Source organism: Emys orbicularis, chromosome 3 (assembly GCF_028017835.1).
Source record: "Emys orbicularis isolate rEmyOrb1 chromosome 3, rEmyOrb1.hap1, whole genome shotgun sequence".
NCBI lineage: Eukaryota > Metazoa > Chordata > Testudines > Emydidae > Emys > Emys orbicularis.
The window spans coordinates 167710891-167734249 of record NC_088685.1 but is presented as its reverse complement, the minus strand read 5'-3'; the positions used below and the strand labels follow the sequence as shown (position 1 = coordinate 167734249).

The 23359-nt window shown below is 36.6% G+C and overlaps 1 protein-coding gene across 2 annotated transcripts in view; it reads right to left on the bottom strand.

Moving 5' to 3' along the window:
- Positions 1-395: 395 nt before the first annotated feature.
- The window catches only part of GPATCH2 (G-patch domain containing 2), a 181921-nt gene continuing 158957 nt past the window's right edge, over positions 396-23359 (bottom strand). For both annotated transcript variants that reach the window (XM_065401688.1, XM_065401690.1), the window contains exons 9-10: positions 14695-14777; positions 396-565 (exon numbers count right to left, since the gene is read on the bottom strand). In XM_065401688.1, the coding sequence (XP_065257760.1) occupies positions 396-565; positions 14695-14777 (253 nt within the window). The remainder of the gene's footprint in view (positions 566-14694; positions 14778-23359) is intronic.

The window sequence follows — 23359 nt, the reverse complement described above, 5'->3', positions numbered from 1 at the left end:
AACACTTCAGATGAGAAAATGGTGCCAAAAAATGTTTGCCCAAGTGCTGAAATCTGCTGTGTGAGAAGCTTTACAGGAAAAATAAACGCATTGCATTTTGAATCATATACCTAACAAACTTTGTTTTAAGATCACAGAAAATAAGAAAGTACAATTGTTTTTACATTTTAGCACCATTACAGAGTTAGGATTCAAACACCTCTTTTGTCACTGTGACTACCTTGCATCTTGAAAGCCAGAGTAGTCAATATGAAACATTTAGGCTTCAGAACTCCATAAGTGAACAACAACTGGATTTGCTGATGACAAAATACAATATAAGACTTTAGCTTTTTTTCCCTTTAAATTAAGGTTAGTCTTCCTGATTTCTGTACAGCAGTTGGAGTGCTTCTCTGTCAGCTAAATCCAAGTCCGAGTCCCTTTGGTCTCTGGATGGCTCTGACTGGTTCTGACATCCCTTTGCCATCTGGTCCCAGGCCTGTGCCAGGAGTCCAGCCCATACTTTGAAGCATTCTGTTTCCAATGTTGTTTTCTGGGATTGGTTGGGCATTTTCACCTACAAACCCTGAGATTAAAAGAAACATACAGCATTAATCAGCACTGCGTGTGGAAAAGAGCAAGATAATCTCCTTTAAAGCCTTAACCCTTCTTATTCTCCTAATTCATCTAATAGGTTGCTAGAACAGGCTGTCTTTGCATATGTTAACCTCATGGCTGTATGTTAATTCTACATATATGGTCTCTAGTTTCACTTTTTCTTTTTTTTAAGAATAGCTCAATTTTTAAGCATTACACATTTATTTTTGCTGCAGATCTTTTAAGCATGAGAAGAACATGCTGGATGTCAGACTGAGGCTAGGTCTACACTACCCGCCTGAATCGGGTAGTTTCCCACCCATTCATACTAGCCTGCCCTTTTTTTTTTTTTTTTTTTTAAAGAATTGTAGTAACAACTGTAGGGAGAGCACAGTTACGTGTTTTTAGAGAGACTAAAGTTTTAAACTAATCATTTACCTCTGATGAGCAATTGGTTCATTATAACATTAACTTTACTAAGGAGTGTTAAAACAAAAGTTGAACAAATATTGTGAAGCTCCTCAATATACAAATCTAAAGAGCTACACTGAAACAGCGTACACAGGCGGTAGTCAAACTGAAAATGAGAGATGCATATTCAAACCTTCATGATATATCTTACTTGTGATTATTGTGGCAACAAATTTACAGTACTCAAGCATTATCTACTGTGGTCAGATGAAAGCTAGACAGCCACTATTCCAGTCCCCAAGTCAAAGAAAAAGGAAAGAGTGTTGAGAGAAAGCTAACTTTAATATTGGTTTGAAGCAGTACTTAACGTTAGGTGATAAAGGCTCTGAAGTCAGTAGGCGCCAGGCTGTGAGAGGGTGCTCTTGAACTGACCAGCACAAAATTCAATAACAAAATCTTTCTTTCTTTTCAGGCCTCCCATAGACAAGAGAGTTTTCATACAGACAAGTCCCTGACAATGACTGAGCATACATAGCATAGCGCAGGCTGTGAACCTTTTTAGCTCTTGCTTCTAGCACAGAAAATGGGGGAAAAAAATTCGATGTCCAAACTAAATGACGGGTAAACACCCTTACTAAAACTACAGAAGTATCCATTAACCCACTTTTTTGGGGTCCTAATGTCTTAAAAACAATGGAAAAAGACAACGGAGGGGAATAAAGTTCACAGAGCTTCCAAGGAAAAGGGAACAATGTCAAGGTGCTCACACTATCTCAGAATTGGATATGTCAGATGATTCCTGAGTTTGCATAGCAGTGCCAGAAACACACTCCGGAGTGTAAACTATAGAGAACAGCCCAAAACAGAGTAAACAACTTTGCAGGTTCACTAGAGTCCATTTAAAAAGCATAGTTAACTTTATATAAACTATGTATCTTACTATATCAAATCCAATTCCTCACACAATAAGAACAGAAAGAGGCTATACAGATGAACAATTTGTACCCTGAAACATGCTATTTAATAAACTCATGCTTCTATTTTTGATTTTTTCCTGTAACAGAATGCATTTCCTCTTTCTGTGATTGACAAGGTAATTGGAATACGTTTTGTTTTAAAGACACTTAAGTACTTTTAAAATATACAGTATAATTACTTTTTCCACTCCATTGTACATGATTTTCTATTAGAACTCTAAAAAACCCCAAACCCTCTGAATACAGCCAACAAAAAGGCTTATTTTTTTGTTTTGTTTTTGTGCACACAAACACACCATGTATGTCCAACAATATTTTTGGGTTTTGCTTGAGGTCTGTGCAACACCAAAAAAATTAAAGCACAGTTGTAAACAACTAATTTACTTTTCTGTTTTTATTTTCTTAGCAAGCGTGCAGGCGGGTTGTATTTTATTTCAAAAAGATGTGGTATCAACAGTCCATTATCCCTTAGTTTAATCAGTTTTGAAGCCTCTTACAATGTCTTTATAAAAAGTGAATCAAATTATAGTTATTTTATCCTGCACATTTTGAGTCTCTCCACTTTCTATAATAATAAGACAGTTACTGGTAATTTTATTCATTGTAGTCCTTTTCCTCCATTCTATGACCAATCAGCTTATTGGTTGAATATGAACAGAGTAGAGAATAGAGTATGACAAATACCATGCTACATTGTTTGTTACTTTTTTTTTAAATTTTGCTATGGACTTTTATTCTCTAATTAAAAGCAGTTATTGTCCTTGCAATATACATCTTAAAGCTCAGCTTCTAACTCATGCCAATGGCACTTCTTGGACTGGCCAACAGGGGCTTTCGGAGAGTGGTAAAAACATATTGCCCCTAAAAAGGGTTGCACTACCTCCAGGACATGTTCAGTCTTGACCCAGCCTCGAGCAAGAACAAGAACAACCCGCTGCTGCCACCTCACGGAAAAGCAGCTATGCAAAATGTGACATGTGAAAGGCAGCGACAGGGGTGGGGGTGTGGGGGGTGGGAAAGAGGCAGTGGTTATGAGGAACTGAAATCAGCACTCTATGTTAATAATTTGCAGGAATTTCACTTGCAGACCCTTCTGCCTTATAGAGACTACAAAATTTGATAGAAACCATAATAATTTGGTTCCTGATTGGCCAGATGAGTGGGCAGCTCACTGAAGTGGTTGCCATGACATAAGTGAGGGGAAAGAACTGAAGGAACAGTAACTTGGATGGCAAGACAGTGCTGTCAAATTCCTATACCTATACTGAGCAACAGCCACAGCCCAAAAATACAAACTAGTGTATATATATATATATATATATATATATATATATATATATATATATATATATATATATATATAGTGTGTGTGTGTGTGTGTGTGTATATATATACACACACACACACACACACACACACACACACAGCCTCTGGAGCCCACCTCTATTATACATGTGCATGCTTAATATGAAACCCATAAATGTAAATATGAAATATGCTTAAAGGCAAAAATATTTGTGTATTTTAAAAAAGTTTGCGGGAATAACAAAAACTTTCAATAAAATTTTTATTGTGAAATGATATTTATGATGGCATTAAAGGTACATTTCTATGAAATGTATCTTTCCAGAGGTGACCCCGGCAATTACAGGCTGGTAAGCCTGACTACAGTACCGGACAAACTGGTTGAAACTATAGTAAAGAACAAAATAGTCAGACACATAGATGAACATACTTTGTTGGGGAATAGTCAACATGGCTTTTGTAAAGGGAATCATGCCTCACCAATCTACTAGAATTCTTTGAGGGGGTCAACAAGCATGTGGACAAGGGGATCCAGTGTATTTAGACAAGGTCCCTCACCAAAGGCTTTTAAGCAAAGTAAGCAGTCATGGGATAAGAGGGAAGCTTTCTCTCATGGACTGGTAATTGGTTAAAAGATAGGAAATAAAGGGTAGGAATAAATGGTCAGTTTTCAGAATGAAGAGACATAAATAGTGGTGTCTCCCAGAGGTCTGTACTGGGCCCGGTCCTATTCAACATATTCATAAATGATCTGGAAAAAGGGGTAAACAGTGAGGTGGCAAAATTTGCAGATGATACAAAACTACTCAAGATAGTTAAGTCCCAGGCAGACTGCGAAGAGCGACAAAAGGATCTCTCAAAACTAGGGGACTGGGCAACAAAATGGCAGATGAAATTCAGTGTTGATAAATGCAAAGTAATGTACATTGGAAAACATAATCCCAACTATCCATATAAAATGATAAGGTGTAAATTAGCTGTTACCACTCAAGAAAGAGATCTTAGAGTCACTGTGGATAGTTCTCTGAAAACATCCACTCAATGTGCAGCGACAGTCAAAAAAGCAAAAAGAATGTTGGGAATCATTAAGAAAGTGATAGATAATAAGACAGAAAATATCATATTGCCTCTATATAAATCCATGGTTCTCCCACATCTTGAATACTGCATGCAGATGTGGTCGCCCCATCTCAAAAAAGATATATTGTACTTGGAAAAGGTTCAGAAAAGGGCAACAAAAATGATTAGGGGTATGGAACGGCTTGGGAGAGATTAATTAGACTGGGACTTTTCAGCTTGGAAAAGAGACGACTAAGGGGGGATAAAAACATAAGAATGGCCATACTGGGTCAGACTAAAGGTCCATCCAGCCCAGTATCCTGTCTACCGACAGTGACCAATTCCAGGTGTCTCAGAGGGAGTGAACCTAACAGGTAATGATTAAATGATCTCTCTCCTGCCATCCATCACCACCCTCTGACAAACAGACACTAGGGACACCATTCCTTTCCCATCCTGGCTAATAGCCATTAATGGACTTAACCTCCATGAATTTATCTAGTTCTTTTTTAAACCCTGTTATAGTCCTGGCCTTCACAACCTCCCCAGGCAAGGAGTTCCACAGGTTGATTGTGCACTGTGTGAAGAAGAACTTCCTTTTATTTGTTTTAAACCTGCTGCCCATTAATTTCATTTGGTAACCCCTAGTTCTTATATTATGGGAACAAGTAAATAACTTTTCCTTATTCACTTTCTCCACACCACTCATGATTTTATATACCTCTATCATATCCCCCCTTAGTCTCCTCTTTTCCAAGCTGAAAAGTCCTAGCCTCTTTAATCTCTCCTCATATGGGACCCGTTCCAAACCACTAATCATTTTAGTTGCCCTTCTCTGAACCTTTTCTAATGCCAGTGTATCTTTTTTTGAGATGAGGAGACCACATCTGTACGCAGTATTCAAGATGTGGGCGTACCATGGATTTATATAAGGGCAATAAGATATTCTCCGTCTTATTCTCTCTATCCCTTTTTTAATGATTCCTAACATCCTGTTTGCTTTTTTTTGACTGGCGCTGCATACTGCGTGGACGTCTTCAGAGAACTATCCACGATGACTCCAAGATCTCTTTTCTGATTATTTGTAGCTAAATTAGCCCCCATCATATTGTATGTACAGTTGGGGTTATTTTTTCCAATGTGCATTACTTTACATTTATCCACATTAAAGTTCATTTTTCCATTTGTTGCCCAATCACTTAGTTTTGTGAGATCTTTTAAGTTCTTCACAGTCTGCTTTGGTCTTAACTATCTTGAGCAGTTTAGTATCATCTGCAAACTTTGCCACTTCACTGTTTACCCCTTTCTCCAGATCATTTATGAATAAGTTGAATAGGATTGGTCCTAGGACTGACCCTTGGGGAACACCACTAGTTACCCCTCTCCATTCTGAAAATTTACCATTTATTTCTACCCTTTGTTCCCTGTCTTTTAACCAGTTCTCAATCCATGAAAGGATCTTCCCTCTTATCCCATGACAACTTATGTCATATGATATATGATAGATATGATCGAGGTCTATAAAATCATGACTGGTGTGGAGAAAGTAAATAAGGAAGTTTATTTACTCTTTCTCATAACACAAGAACTAGGGGCCACCAAATGAAATTAATAGGCAGCCAGTTTAAAACAAACAAAAGGAAGTTTTTTTCCCCACACAACACAGTTAACCTGTGGAACTCCTTGCCAGAGGATGTTGCGAAGGCCAAGACTATAATAGGATTAAAAAAAGAACTAGATAAATTCATGGAGCACGGGTCCATCAATGGCTATTATCCAGGATGGGCAGGGATGGTGTCCCTAGCCTCTGTTTGCCAGAAGCTAGGAATGGGCGATGGGATGGATCACTTGATGATTACCTGTTCTGTTCATTCCCTCTGGGGCACCTTGCATTGGCCACTGTCGGAAGACAGGATACTGGGCTAGATGGACCTCTGGTCTGACCCAGTATGGCCGTTCTTATGAAAAATTAAGGCATGTAATTTTTCTTAACAGCTGTTGAAACAGGTACATCCTGGTTAAACAGTTCACTAGCATTCAATGCCATACCCTTGATTTTACAGTGATTGCCATGAATTAATTTAATTCCATCTGTAAGCTAAAAATCAGATCAGAGGTCTAATGCTGCTGCAGGCTCCACATCTGTTTAATCATTTTTGGACACAACAGCTTGCAAAAGTTCAGGATTTAAATTTGCTTAATATTTAAGAAATAATGTTTTACTAGTGTGTGAATCTCAGCAGGAAACAAACAAGTCACTACTCAGTTTTGAACTATAGGGCAAACTGCAAATATATTTTCCCTTAACTGTAAAATACCTCTTCTTTAGAACACAACAGCTTACCATCTAGGCTTATATTTGTTATAGATCAAAAACAGGACGGTTACCCAATGTACTACTATTGTGACTTTCAATATTTAAAAAGGATGGAAAGCTATAATATTCTTGTTATTGCTAATGGGGCAAAATCAGATTTCAGTTTATTGACTAAACTGACATCACTTAAATTATTTTGGATTTACACTGGTGTAACTAAAATCAGAATCCAGTTCAGCATCTTCAATAAACTTTAGGAAAGCAACACAAAGGTCTTTTTCAGGCATAAGAATAAAGGAAGGTGGATTTGTGCAATTTCAACTTTGACCAAACTATTTTTTTTTTTAATGCTAAGGATAATTTCTCAGAAAATGATACTGCATTGAAATCTAGTCCTGGACTCTTATCTTTCTTTTATAAGATTAAAGATTTGTGAGTGGAACAACTATGCCTCAGCAGAGCATTCCACAACTATTATTTCTTCTTCTTGCACTCCTGGCAGCCCTAAATCCTTTAAATCCTTTCCTAGAAGGATCTCCTTTTGCTTGGGCAATTTTTGCAATACATGGCCTGCTAACCCTTACCTCCTACCCTGGATCTCACTTATGTCTGTTACAGCAGAGTCAGTCTTTTTACTGCAAATCTTCCAAGGAGCATTGTGGATGGTAATTCACTTGCGTAATTGGCTCAAGAGATGAAAATCTTGTATCTGACTCTCTTACCCACTAATCTATCCAGCTGACTGCAAGCCTAATTGGCAGCTTGTTTAGTAATTTGGCTCCTAAAGTGTTGTATTGATGTTGGATAAACAGCCAATGGAAGGAGAGGTGATACATGCTGCTTCACTTTAAAATTTAGTGCACTTTCCCCCCCGTTTTCAGAAGACATTTAATACTCCAACTTTTTGTTGTTTTTGTTTTCTGTTTCCACACCATCTAGCTGAATGCAGGGATGTAAAACAGTAGGTTTTGATCCTGATGCAAGATGCCATTCTATCAGAAACATTGTTAAAATCATAAACTCTTAGATTGCATCCTCTTTAAAGAGCGTTCTTGAACAAAAGTGAAAATCAGGATTGCTGCCCAGGTGTGTGTGTGTTTTTTTTAAACTGTATTGGAAAATTTGTGTAGCATCAACAGCAGCTTCACAACTGGCAGACATATTGAGATTTTTTAAATTGCTGTGATGTTCAAATATTTATAACTTATCTGTCTGATTTACACATCTAGTTGCTGTTAATCAGATATACTACAAGTGACTATTTCAAGCACAACTGACACAACTGTGAAGATGTCACATTATTCAGCTAAACATTTTGGGCCAAATTTCCAAACACGGGTGAGCTATGTTGTGCTCACAAAATCTGCACCCACTCTGAAACCTCATGCTGCATGAACATAAACCCTACACTGATGACAACACAAAACCTGAACTGGCTTCTGGTTATGAGGCACCACAGTTCCTTTGGAGCTGCACTATCAGGAACTCCCTCCAAGGAAACCCACTGAACCAAGAACTGACCTTGGCTTATTTTCTTTTCTGACTAAGCTCTACCAGGCCAGAAGTTGGAAAGTATGTGTCCTGCTCACCACAGCCCATTCAGTCCTTTCTACCCATACCAGACATAATTGTGTTGCATCCTTTTGCAGGAGCTGAAGGTTGAGTGGGAAAAGAAGGCACAATAGAGGTGGAAAAGTCCCCCTTACTCACATACAAGGAAAGAGCTGTTTGCCAAAGACTGCCTTTGCACACGGATCTAAGTGAAATGATGCAGCATATTATTTACTTCACATTTTTGGCAACACTGCAAATATCACTCTACTGTGGCTCTGAAGCAGATCTTCCAGTGTAAAATCTTTCAAAGCAGATAAAAAGAAAACTTGAAAACCTGGCAAAGTTGTTACTCTCTGATAAATGTTCAGCGACTTATGTGAAGTGAACTGTGGTTTCTGCCCAGGTCCTAGAGGACAGGGTTTACATCACAAAAGTCACCCACAAAATTGGCAGCCTTGTGTAATCTCAGCAGAAACACTAGGGACTGAATCAACATGGGGACTAACAACGTCACCCTTAGAACTGATCCACTCAGCACAAGGTTAAAACAGACTACCACAATAGTGTGAGGAAGCTTTCACTTTTTCTGCCCATACTTGACTCATTCTGTGAATGGGAGATTTCAGTTAAACTAGTACTTTTCATAAGCATTAATTCATCAAAACAAAACTAGAAAACAAATACAAATGTTGTTAACTACTTGCACTAAGGAAAAACAAATCTACAGGTAAACTACCTACTCAGGCATTGGTACCTCCAACCAGTGTACCACTAGAGGCTATATTAATGATGTAGGAAACAATGCTATACACAGGGAGGGCAAAGAGGAATTAAGATAAAAGAAGGAGAATACTTCTAAGCCTTTTGGCTAAGATAAAGTAAAGATGAAGGAAGTTGGGGGGATCTCTACCAAAATGAAATTCTGTGGAGGATCTCTTGGGGTATGTCTACCCTGCAGTTGAGCGCTGTGATGCAGCACGTGTAGTGTACCTGAGCTAGCTTTGAGATCACAGCTAGCTCAAGTAACAGCAGCAGTGTAGCTGTGGCAGCAGGGGTAGTGGCATGAGCTAGCTACTCCTGTATGTACCCAGGATCCTGGAAAGAGTTGTACTCAGGAGGCTAGCCTGTGCTATTGCCGTGGATACATAGCTATTGTAACTTAAGCTAGCTTTGAGCTAGCTAGCTTGAGTATGCGGACATGAGCTGCAATCATACCTCTTGATTGCAGTATAGACATATCCGCAGTTACTCCATACCATTGGAAGATGATAGACAACATGTCACAGTTATCAATCCTTCCTTGCCATGGAGCTCCCTTCCATAATTAAATCATAGGAGAAATTATATGTCAATTCCTCTTGAATATGCAATCTGTCACTTAAATATGCAAACTTAATGCTGACCAAAGTTCTCTCTAGTGGTAATAAAGAGGTCAGAAAGCAAATCTAGGTATTTCTTAAGTGTGTGCTCCACAGATGTACACTTCTTTCAGGTTTGTAAAAATCAAAATCCTGGCGCTTTATGCTGGAAAGTGAAAGCAAGATTCTCCACCCTGAAATCAAGTCAGTGGGTGTCTGTTTAGACACTACTACTACCTCCTGAAGAAAGAAAACTCTGAACATGTTTGTATTAGGAGCCTGATCAATGTCTCTTACGTTTTTACATTATGGAAATGTTTTCTGATATGTTAAAAGGTTTTTTAATTTTTATTGATGTAAAATTATAGAAAATGTTATACATTGAATTGCACAAAACAAAACTACATCAGTAAGATTATTTCCTTCAAAATTAAATTACAATGGTAACTATATTTAAATGGATGAACATGAAGACAGCTATGCTCTCTCATCCCTAGAAAGGGTCCTTCTAAAATCACAGTTAAGGCACAAGGCAGACCAGGATTGGGAAGCTTCCATTACTGGTTCAAGTGCTATACTTGTCCTGTTTGCAGACAAAGGTCTTCTGTCTCTAGCACTGTTCACCTAGGAACTTTAACAAGTCGAACAAAAACTTCAAAAAAACAAAAAACAAACCTTTGCCCATACTACCATGCAATATTACTTAGACATCAATTCTAAGCTGAATGGAACACATTCTAAATTTCTCACATAGAAGCAACGGGAAATTTGAATAACAATTCATACCCAGTGTTTTGAAAATTTACCCATAGTTTATCTAGGTAAGCCCAAGTCTGCCATTTATCTGTAACTATCCCAGAAAGTTGACCTTCACCACAAGCTTAGCCTGGGCAACCTCTGTTACAAAGGTGTAATCACAATCTTTTTCATATAATCATTTTGGCACTGCAGATATTCAGGTCTTATTTTTAATCATTGATACATTAAGCACCAGCAAAATAGTTTGCTTAGATACTCCACTGGCAATTTTTAAAAAAGGAATGAAAACATTTAGCCTTTTGATTACCTTGTTAAAGTGAGTCATGACAGCATTATAACTGTGCTTGGTATGGCTGCTATAATTAAGAATCTGTCAGGTTTTTCTTTAAAACACATTTTTTAAAGTGAGGTTTATAACTCAGTCATTTCAAATTGTATCATCTTGAAGTGTGACATGCAAACCATCAGCCCAGAAAAAGACATTACAATTAAAATTTGCTTTTACAAAAAGTGATCAATATTTGTTAAGATGCATGGGATAATGTTCTGTGTGATGCCTTTTATATTTCCCTATACATTCTATGTTTTAGTCATTTGTGTTCTATCATTTTATGATAATTTGAAGAACAAAATCTGAAGAAAGCCATTTGTTTGTTTCTGAAAACCATTTACTGGAGTATGCACAAAACTTTTTTTTATTTTACTTTGCATTAGTGTTCTATAGTCTGTAAATTATGTTAATAGAAATCCACTAATGTCAAACAGAATTTGTGCACAAGGAATAGTGTGTTTCTCTGAGGTTTAGAGGTTCTAAAGGGATAAAAAAAAAACCCAACAGGATCAAAGGGATATAGGAAATATGATGGAGACCATAGAGTCACTTGGGGAGCCCAGAGAGAGTGAGGTACACAGAAGATGAAAGATAATCAGAACACAAGAGAGAGAACTTGGGTAAAAAAAAGTCTATTCAGTTTACGAGTATAAACTTTTAGAATTGTTCCTTAGCAACTACAAAACGGATTAGAAAATTTTAAATGGACAATCTTTAAACTTTCAGTGAATATTTCAAGTGCATACATTTCAAGGACACACTACATGCTAATACCATCCTTTATTTTATTTTTTTTATTTTTTATATTTATTTTATTACGTTTTGTTGGTTGTTAATTACTTTTACTAATACTGAACATGGTTTTGGTAGGGTCATTTTCTCTGACAGATAAATTAAATAATTTAATATACAGGAAAAAGTTTGTATAAAAATAATGTACCTTGAGGGTATTGTGTCACTGCAACGAGACGTGTTAGGGTGTCATACTGACTAGCACGACTACTCAGGTAGTTGGAACAAGCACAAAGTCATGCAGAATGACATGCACCCAAGTTTCACTGCTTAAACTGCTTTTGTAGTTTGAAACCTATTGCTTAGAATGGTATCAATTTCTATAGAAGAAGCTGGATGGGAAAAAAATTGAGTTGCCTATGATGTACAATGTGCTGCAATCGTTCTTTGAGTCTTAAGAAACAGAAGTCACATGTAAAAAGTATGCAATATTTGCAATCACCCTTGTTTTAGTTGGTAAACTAATTAGCTCAGTTCATGCAGTATTAAAAGAGGAGGCTTTATCAAACAAGCCAAAACAGAAAATGTATTTATAGCAAAAAATGCAAAATAGGACTTTACTGTTTTTGCTGTCAGCTGTCTAAAAACTCCCTTCCCACCCATATCTACTAGTATTCCTCTTATTTTGTTCACTGCTTTTCAACACAGCTTTACCTCACTTTTACAGATGACATTTTTAAAACTATAAAACTATAAAACTGCTGTTAAAACTTTCTTGCTTCAGCAGTTTCTCATTGCTGTAAGAATAAGTCTACATCCTTTGTTACTAATATACACAAACCTATTGGTATGTGACTTTGACTCAAGGCTGAGAACAGGCTATAAATTTAGAAATCAATATCTAACTCTATCAATATTCATTTTACTTTTTCTTTCAATATAAAATACAAAGGTGAAAGAGCAGTAAATAAGCTAGAGTACTGAAATAAATTGGGTGTTCTTGTCACAATTAATAAATGTTTACCCAATAACACTGCTAGCTACAATAGTCTACAGCCTTGTAAAATGTCTGAGAGTATGTACTGGAGCAGGTGCTAACCCGACTGTTCACAAAAATACACATAACGTATTTCCATAGTTAATTAGCAATCACCAGTAATTCTCCTTGGTACTATTTATCCTAAATATATAAAACATACTGTGCATATTGCTATGGAAATGAATTTATCCAAGCAATTTTCTTCTGGAAACACAGATTGGGATTATGGAACTAAACTGTTTTGCTCACCTACCTGGATGACATACTACAAATTAGTAAAGCATGACCGAGTATGTGCATCATATCCCAAGATAAAGCTTATACTCTTTCAGCTTTCACTACTGTGTTCAACTAGGAAGCAGAGTAAGTATTGGTGGACTCATTCTGTTGATTTGCAGAAACAAACATCACTGTGATTGCTGTGTACGTGCAATTTTTTTTTTTTTTTAAAGAAAAATGTTTCCATATTATTTTTTTAGTTATTTTATTTCTATATTTTAACAATGTAGATCAGATGGGGAAAAATCCCAACCAGGACAATGGTAGCTTGTCCTACTCTAAATCCCTTGCTGGAATGTAATGACATTAGGTAAAGCCTTTTCTTTCTTCAAATAATGATATCAAATGTTAAAAAAAAATCAGTGTTTTAAAATTAATTTAGTTGTGGGAAGGAGTAATAATGGAGTGAACTGAGGTAGTGAACCCATGTATTTCTGAAACATTTTTGTGTGAACATAGCTACCATTGTTTAATTTACTAAATGTTTTTCCAAGTTTATACTGGTTTCTTTAAAAAAAACCCACAAAGATTCAAACATAGAAAAACACTTCACATTATCAAAAGCTAATACAGAAGGAAACTGAACTGCTCTTCTTGAATTAGAAAGATAAATTCACACTAGTTAAATAGTAGCAAATACAAGGTTTTTTCTTTTTCTCTCTCTTTCTATGATTTTGTATTTTTTTTTTTAAAAAGGCCCTGTATCTCTCTCTGTTTAAGACAAAAATCCTTTCCAAAAAATGTCCTGTATATTGTGAAGATGTCACTATGTATCAGAAACACTGAATGCTTTTATAAAATATTTAGTAACTTCATTATCAAAAGACTGGCTTTGCAAACTATGCAGGGGGAGTTAGCTTGTGAACAGTGGAAGTCCACAGTAAAATGTATGATAAAATAAATCTCACTATACTTTATACCAACTCTGAACAAAACGACTTCCTTTAGTACTTGCAAGTTGTGAAGTCAAAATCACTTTGTAGAAATAATTGTATTATCCTCTTCTCAACCATTAAATATTTTCCTGCTCACTTCAGATATGTTCAGAGTCTTAGAACCTGACCTAGACATTCTCTTTTTCCATACTGCTTCCACTAAGATGTAGTATTTCTGAGATTGTTCTTGGTCTGTTTTTGTCACTGTTTGAAACACTGAAATATTGAGGGGGCCATTCAACTGGAATGCAAACATTTGGTTACTCTAAAGAATATCTAGGACAGATTTGAATCAAAGAATTGTATGCATGTACACATTGTATATAAGGTACTGTAAGTATATATTTCTGTTTATCAGCATATACTAACATGTGCAGTCCAGACACTCACATACTACAAATATGTGAAATATATGAAGACAGACTAATAGAGATACACACAAAAAGATGCACAACCACATCCTCACCAGTCTAAATATATATAGTTAATATAAACAAACGGATGAGAATCCTGTAAATCACAGCCAAGTATTAAAAAAGTCATTTCACAGCTGTAACATCAGCAAAATGCATGCGATGGTTGTGACCTCGCATCTATAAAAATCTTTGAAAATGCACTTGCAGGTGTTAGCCATTTAATGTGCTGCACTAATTTTGAAGATATCTTTCATATACTTGACTCCAAACTTTCAATGATTTGCCCAACAATTCTTGTCCAGTACATTCTATTTATTCTATGTTTTCATATACATTCTTCATTGGAAAAATACCCTAGCTCTTCCTACCTTGTGTTGTTGAGTATACATGGATAGTAATCTCTTCTGTTTAAGATTTTCATTATGGGGAAAGCAAATCACTTTTCTTTAATAAGTACTATGTTTGAAAAGCCTGAGAAATTGGAAACGTCTAAAGAACAATTAAAATTCAGTTGATTTCTTAATCTCTAATACTAACTATTATACTACCTGCCTAAAGGTATCATGTATTTTACTGTGTTGCTGACCTACTGCTTTGTATTTTAAAGATTTAACTTTTGGGGTTCTGTTACAGGAAAATTGGTTACCTGTGGGTCCTGGCAGGGGTGCAGCTTTTCTTCTCCGTTTGATGTCCCCCATGCACAATGATCCTAAATGTACACTTGTTTGTCTGTAAGTGATTATCAGAGAAAACTATTAACAAAGGGGGAAAAATGCCACATAAATACACAGCTTGTATAATCTGAACCTAAATCAAAACATTCTCAATGAAGATGAAGCTGCACAGTGAAGCCACCAATCTTGTTTATATCGAAACATAATTATGTTTGTTGACAAGCGCTCAACATCTAAACACAGCATCATAAATTGTTACCGGAATGAATAATATAAAAGGAATGCTTTTTAATTTTCAAAACTGGCAATCTTTCTAGCTCAACATAAAACACTGTTTCTTCTGACAGGAAAATAGCTAAGATTAATTATCTAAAGAGATCACAATATTATTGTAGGTTATCAATTGGTTACTAATGCCTTACTGTCAGAATGACATTTATTACAGGAAAAGTATTATCAATTTCTTTTAAGGTAACATGAAGAATGTCTGAGGTAACATGAAACAGAAAACTCTTCAAACGCATATGGAATAATAGAGTAATTTTGCTATAAGTAACTTGACAGTCCTTTAGAGCGGCACAGATACTGCTGGCTGCATCATTCAGTGAAGAATTAGGAGACAAGGGAAAAAGAAGAGGCATTTATGGAGATGTATTAAACATGTATTAAAAATGGTCATAGTGTTTAACCTTTAATGGTACAAAACCACTTTTTAACATAAATGTAGTAATGACTTTGTTATTTCACATAGAGGGGCTTCAGTGGGTTATTTAAAAAATAAAATACTCCGAAACATATCCCAGATTAATTTATTGTGCCACAACTTCAGCTTCAATTAACTTAACTTTCTATTTTAACATGGACTTTTCTTCCTTGAAACAGCCTCACAAGTTGAATTTAAATAAAAATTTAAAATCCAAAGGCTAAGTATAGTGAAACCATCCTTTCCCCCCCTCCTACTATCATGGAGTACATTTCAATTAGTTCTAAATTTATAGTAAGACTCTTTAAACCTCCAAATCTTTCGTAATTGGTAGTACGTGTAAAAACAGTGAAAGCTGGAAATTTAAATAAAGTATAGAAAAGGTCAATAAAGGCAAAATAAATATTCAAAAAGCTATTTCAACAAAGTTGTTATTAAACTTGCAGGTGTTAATTTATGTTTTATATATTCTATTAAAGTAACCATTTAAAGTACATTAACATGATATGTGTGTGCTTTTTTAAAAAATTGCTAAAAATGTAGAGAATGGGTTATGAGTCCAGTCATATTACACTTGGGAAAACGGTCTCTTCAAGAATGGCTTCTACTATCTTGATTACTCACTTGACTCTGATATCCATAATGCAACTAAATCACCCATAGAATATATTTTCTGAAACTAAATATCAGAATTCAAATAAAGGAATGCAAAATATTAAAATTAGGAACGGTCTTAACTGTTAAACTGATATATGTCCTCATTTTATTCAAAATGAATATGCTGCAGATAAAAAATGTGAAGACCTTCATATCTCATTGTAGTTTTTTTTTTTTTAAACATCAAGAAATAGGATTACCAATGAATACTAAACATAGATCACCAGCTCCCTCTTCCCAAAATCCATATCCCATTATATTATTCCAGGGCCTTAGACTGTAAAAGTCTCCTGGACATGTCTCATACTAGGTAGAGTGCAATATCTGTGTTTCTTTCTCCAGCATTTCTATGTAGAGGGGGAAAAGGGAGCAAAAAAACAAAACAAAACAAACCCACACCACCCAAGGATGCAAGTAGGATGAAAGATAAAAATTAATAAAGTCAGCCAATTGAACCTCAAGACCTGAGCTACAGGAGTAACAGCTAGCTGTGCTTGAGTAATTCTACCCAGAATTGATTATCTGTTACACTGCATTGAGATATCTAGATTATTGATCAGTAAGATTATGGTACTCAGGTCCCACCACTTTTCCTCCAAGCACATGCAATGGAGTTGCAACAAATAACACTAAGTAAGGACTACTTTGTTATTGTTGTCACCCTTCATGTAGAACATAGCAGTTACTTTTTAATTCAAAATCAATGAATGTCTGAAAGGCAGCCTTGTTCCTTCAGCATAAATGAATCATTCGTCTTTGCAAAGTACAACAATTTGATCACTAGCCAAGGTGAGAGTGGTTATTTCTTTGCTATGGTTTTGAGGAAAAGCTAGAGGTTTCTATATGCTAGAAACTAACCAATATTCTTAAGAAATCGTTAAAGCAACAATTACACTTTTTCAAATCCACAGTCCATTATGAGGCTAATAATAATATTATACCTTTGACTAAAACTAGATTAATTTCAAACACTGCATTTATTTCCACAGGGGATTACAACTACCATTTTACATGTATTGTTGATTGAATCGCAGAAAGACAAAAGGCTACATTTTAAAGAGCAATGGACAAAGAACTGTTCCTAATCTGAAAGCTACAGTTTAGAGAAAGCAAGCTATTACACTTTGGCTATAAACATAAACACTGGCTCATGTATATTACATTTCTAAATTGTAGACGTAGAGAGAACTCTGACCCTCACAGTCTGGCTAGGGGTTCAACAATATGCTTCTTAACATTAAAACACAAAAGCAAGGATTACAAATAGGAAGAAAGCTATTTGCCTGATTTCTCTCTATTTATCCATAGCTTGCTGCAAGCTATCATTTATAAATAGTGCTCTGGTGGGAAACTAGGCATTTTATTAGGGAAAAAATAAAACTTGTTAAGACCACCTTGCCTGAAAACTTGGCTTTTGACGTGCTGGTGACAGGGACTGGAGCAAGCAGTGTCAAATGGAATAATTTTAAAGGAAAGACAACAGGAACTTGTCGCCTCATTGTATGCATTTACAAATAGAGGCTTTTCAGAGTATTAGGCCTAGTTAAAGCTGCCCTCTGGATAAAAAGTGTTCCCAAGCAGCCCCAGACAAGCTTGGGAGACAAACAGATGTGACTATGGTCCCTGGCGTTTGGCAAGAACACTCACTGTCAATAAGAAAAATATAAGCATGGACAGGGCATCAGCTGCACAACAGTGGAGCAGGCCTGCAAGTGTCATAGCAGCGGCAAAGTTGTGGCAGAGGGAAGTAAGAAGGCTGCATAAGCCAGACTGGTGTGAACTTACACTAGTAGGCCAAGATTTTTGTTGTTGTTATTATCATGCCTCGACATATTAAACAAAAAAGGAATGGAAAAATCTACTGCCAGATTTTATTCCATTTTCCTCTGATATACAGTATTTCCAGGGAAAAGGTGGTAGTGGTATTATAAGCACAAGACGACACACCAAAAATCATGTATATTAATAAAAAAAAAAATAAGTTACACTATGGAAACTGCTGTCCTCATCAATGTGGAGACAGCCATTTCTAACACGAGTCACCAGTGTTCATGGCTATTCCACTGTCCAGTGCTATCTAGTTTTCTTTACTTTCCCCCTCCATTCTGGCAGTCTGCCTTCCCACTTTTTTCTGCAGATAATAATTCCGGGAAATATGTCTAAATGATACATCTTTTAAATTCCCCAGACAGAAACCATCCATCCACACTGTTGCCATACAAACTCTTATTTTTCTATCACCTCAGTATTCTTGGTAATACAATATTTTTAATGAGCTGTTTCTCATCTGCAACTATGAATGTTCGGCTTCCAAAGCCAAGTCAGAGTTTGAGCTAATCGGATCTTAGCGGTCATTAGCACCACCCTTTCCTGCGCAAAAAGCCTTCGGTTTCATGTTGACATTTCAATCCATATCCAGCCTTCTTTGAAAGAGGCCGTCCACTTTCATGGACCACGGATACAGAAAACAGACCTTTATATGCCATTTCCACTTTGCGCATGTACTTCTATATATATTGTTTTGTTAAATGATTATATTTTATATAAAAACAAAAAGAAGAAAAGAAAAGAAAACAAACAGACTTTTACTTGTTTAACCTCTTCTTTTCCTACTTTTAAGGGTTTATGATGCTTCCAGGTATTATCACCGCCTTTGCTATTAACATTTAGATGGAATTAGAATTTCACTCTATATTTAGTATTCGCTTCAGTCATTAAAAAGCAGTATAGCGCTGTGGACTGAATACCATAGTTCTTCCCTATGACTTGCTGTGTGGACATGGGGAAATCACTAACCACCCTGTCCATTTTTCCATATGTAAAAAACAGTACTCCTCCAAAAACAATTAATTTTCATCCCTATTACCCTGGAAGTGGCAATTATTCCATAACTACTTCACAAAGGTGTGTTGTGAGAATTAAGTTTGTATAGCAGTTGTCTTCATATGTGCAAGTACATTTTCTAAGACCTTGATTCCAATTAGGGGCTTTTGGGCACTACTGCAATACAAATAACACATTTATTTATGTATTTATTTTACGTCTACTCATTGCTCCAACTCCAGTGTCTTCTTGCTTTTAGGTAGGGTGACCAGATGTCCCATTTTTATAGGGACAGTCCTATTTTTGGGGACTTTTTCTTATATAGGCGCCTATTACCCTCCACCCCCTGTCCCGTTTTTTCACAGTTGCTATCTGGTCACCCTACTTTTAGGAGTTTTCGCTTTCCTCACAAGCTGTAATGCTTTGAGATCAATATTATTTACTATTCTTGATGTGTTATAATTACACTATTAATTGCAATGTTAATACATGCACACCTCATTTCCTCCCCATAGTTTGTTTGGACTTCTGTTTACACTTCAGCAAAGCATCAAGTCATTTGTCAGATTACATTTTGTACCTCTATGACTTGGCACATATTATCTATACATGATGGAGGTCCCTGGTTTACTGAATTTTATACATAACTTGAACTTTGAAAGTAGCAGTTGTTGACAGAGGTAAGTGTGGAAGAGTTTTCATGTTTTGTTGAAAAACATTCTTACCTATTGGATTTCTGTGCAGCTGATTTGGAAAGCATAGATTATGTTGTATGCTACACTGATGCTGAAATAACACTTTAAAACTAATTTTCACAGCATAATGTAATGAACTGATATCACCCAATACTTGTCTGTCCATTATATTCTGATTAACAACACTTTCACCCAGCTTGGGCATTGAAATACTTTGTAAACAGCAACATCTATCCTAGCACAGTATCATTGAGTTCCTGCAGATGGCTGTAGAACTCTTCAATTATATCATTGGATGCTGTAGCTAGTGCTAGGCTTGATAAGTTACTAACTGAAGCTCTTTAGAAACAGATTTTAGTAAGGCTGAGTTGACTGGTTTGAATTTTAGAAGGATCTAAGGGCTTCATTATTAAGAAGAAATGTCACTCCGTTTGTCCATTTTCAATTTCAAAAGAGTTGGGTGAGAGTGGAGACAGGATGACATGATAACTGCAACTCATTTGAAGTTTGAAATGGCTTGACAACAATTTCTTAAATAGACAATGTAATTATGCCATTAGGTGGCATGTTTGGACATTGCTGGTGGTGATCTACAAGTTTCATTTCTACTCTAATAATTTTAGTTTTCAAACTACAGGATGGTTTCAAGATGAGACTGAAAGAGTGACTCAGGAGCTTGGAAGGAAAGTATGGGAAGAGCTCATAAGATATAAAGGAGATCTATGAGTAACCTCTTTCCTCAACTATGACATGTCACAGAAAGCAGGCTAAGTCCAGATGTGTAGTATGAGATGGGAAGGGAGTATGGGGAGCAGTGGTCAGAACAATAGAGAGAAGTAAGATAATGGAGAATGTCTAAAACCAGGAGAGCAATTCTGAATTTGGATTCATAAATACATATTACATAAGAAAGCCAATAAAATGACTCAGAATGAAGGTGGATGATCTCGTCCATCTTTCTTGAACAAGAGCACAGCCTGACCACACTGTCTCATTATTCTAGTGCCCCTAATGTAATAACAGCATAATAACAGCATAGCAAAAGTTCTCAACATTTTTTTTTTTTTTAAACACAGTGTGGCCCACATTTTAGTTGAGAGATTGCCTTCTGGACCACATGTCCTCCTCCGACTGGAAGTTGCGTAGACTGCCTCCTCCAGTTGATGATGTAACTCTGTGGCGATTAGCAACTGCTTACATGGAAAACTGGACAGTATTTAAATGTATTTTTAGGTGTTCGTGTTCTCCACAGACAGCTAGCAACTGCTTCATCACCTACCTGAGGGCTATGGACCACAATTTGAGCACTTTAGCAGTATACAGCGTTAAACAATATCATGTAGGTATTTCTAAGTTTCCTGTCACCTTAGTATCTAAGTAAGGTAGTGGGACCAACACAAGTTTCAGTGATTCAATTTGATTAAGCTTCCAAAAGTTTGGATGCTTATACAAAGTCACAACCTTCTGTGCAATCACCTTCTAGTATTAGGGAACATTTTCTAAAAATAATATCCCAATAGAACTGTAAGATTTTACATGAAATTACCCACCAGCTAGTTAGTGCTGTAAGTTTGGGGACAGTACATAATATTACTCATACATAAAGAGGTTTAATCCTGCCTCAAATGCACATCTCAACACAACTAACTATGGTACAGTTATGGCACCTTCACAATATGGTACTACAAAATGCAAGAGATGTATGTTGCAAAGCAATATATATGCAAAGCAATGGCAAATAGGTTCATTAGAAAAGGTTCACTCCTAAATCTCAACCCCTTTTTCCCCTTGTGGCACAGAACTATTGCACCAAATTTTATAGTTCCTTTGTTCTACGACTTTTTCCAGTCATCTAGAGGATGTCAGTCTGTCCAACAGAAGGATAACATTTGTCATTTACTGATAGGGTCTGCCTCGCTCTAACCTGCATGATTTGGGAGTGCTTCTCTGTGGAAAGTAGAAGAAAAATCCTTATATAGATATTTAAGGGGAGAGAGAAAAAACAACCCAAAGTTTATAACACTAAATAAGAACAATTGACTAAAGTCAGAACATGCATCTCCCACTTTCCCAAGATGTGAACTGTAGCTGTCCAGTATGTGACAAGGGCACCACACATCCTAAAGCACTCTCCTTAGGGTATGGCTACACTGCCCATGTTACAGCACGGCTGCGGCAGCGCTGTGACGTGGGCAGTGTAGACATGCTTTATCGCCGGGTGGTAGCTTTATTGCCAGGAGTGCGGCTCCTGGTGATAAAGCGCGGTCTATACTGGCGCTTTTCAGTGCTAAAACTTTTGTCACTCGGGGGTGTTTTTTCACACCCCTGAACGACTAAAGTTTTAGTGCTGAAAGTGGCAGTGTAGACACAACCTTAGCAAAGGAACATTTAAAGTTAGTTTTTTAAGATGCAAAGGGGCACTGTTGGCTGTGCCTCCAATCCCATGCACTTAGGCTGCCTGGTCTCCATTTGAATAGCAAGTGATTGATATACTAATTACTGCAGGGTTGTCTCACAGAAATCTAGTATGTAGGGTTTTTTCTCCCCCCATCCATACACGTTTCATATAGCAGGATACTGCGAGTGCAGTATTGGTAAGTGCATAGCTCATGGCTGTGACAACAGTGCTTCTGTAGACAAAGACAAATAAGAATGATCAAAATTGTTTCTGTAAAGATGGAGGATTTGGACCTCACCTGATAATATTATCGTATAGGTTTCTCTTTAAAAAAACAACACACCTCTGTATCATTTTGTTAGGAATATTTGAGATAGATGTCACCCAGTATGATTGGATTTGTCTAACTTTAGGTCAAATCAATTTCTGAAATCTATTTTGTTGTTTGTCAATAGCATTTGTGGCGGTGATTTGGACAGTCAGTGTCAGCAAGAAGTGCTAGAGTACCAGCTAATTTCTACTAATGTCACTCTGACAGCTGCTTTGTTCTCAAGCAATTTGTTCCCCCCTTTTCCAACAGTTGATTTTGTGGGGGTATTTGGCTCCTTTTACTCAGGCTATAGATGAGGGCAAGCGTTTTCCCTCTACAGCCACATCCATCTAAACTTACTTAATTGGAGAATGACAGGGATTAGATACTTAATTTCACAGTTTTTATAGAACCAGTAAAAGCTAACACGGATGGTTTGAAGTAAGAGGGATCAGACTTTGATGACCATGTGGATGGAGATTTTGATTATGGCTTCAATATGAATTTATGATTATCACCTAATCACTCATATCAGAACCTGTTGCTATGGGGAATATGGCTTATATGCACTGGCTTTGCTCAGTGGAAATGTGCAGTAGCCAGACTGAATGTATGGTGAATTGGGAGAACTCTACATTCCAGTGCCCTGAGTTAACAAAGAACTAGGTAGCAGATAAATACATTAAGCATTCTTAAATGAAACATTCTAATATATACACCTCTACCCCGATATAACTTGACCCGATATAACACAAATTCGGATATAATGCGGTAAATTATAATGCGGGGGGGGGGGGGGAGCGGGGCTGCGCACTCCGGTGGATCAAAGCAAGTTCGATATAACGCGGTTTCACCTATAATGCGGTAAGATTTTTTGGCTCCCGAGGACAGTGTTATATCGAGGTAGAGGTGTATATTGGGTAAATATGTATTAAGTTAGGTCAGTGTTTTTAAATTCACATTAATTTTGCTATAGGCAGATACTATTTTATCAGAATATATATTATTAAAAGGCAACTCGGCCATTTTCATCTACCATAAAATTAAGTAT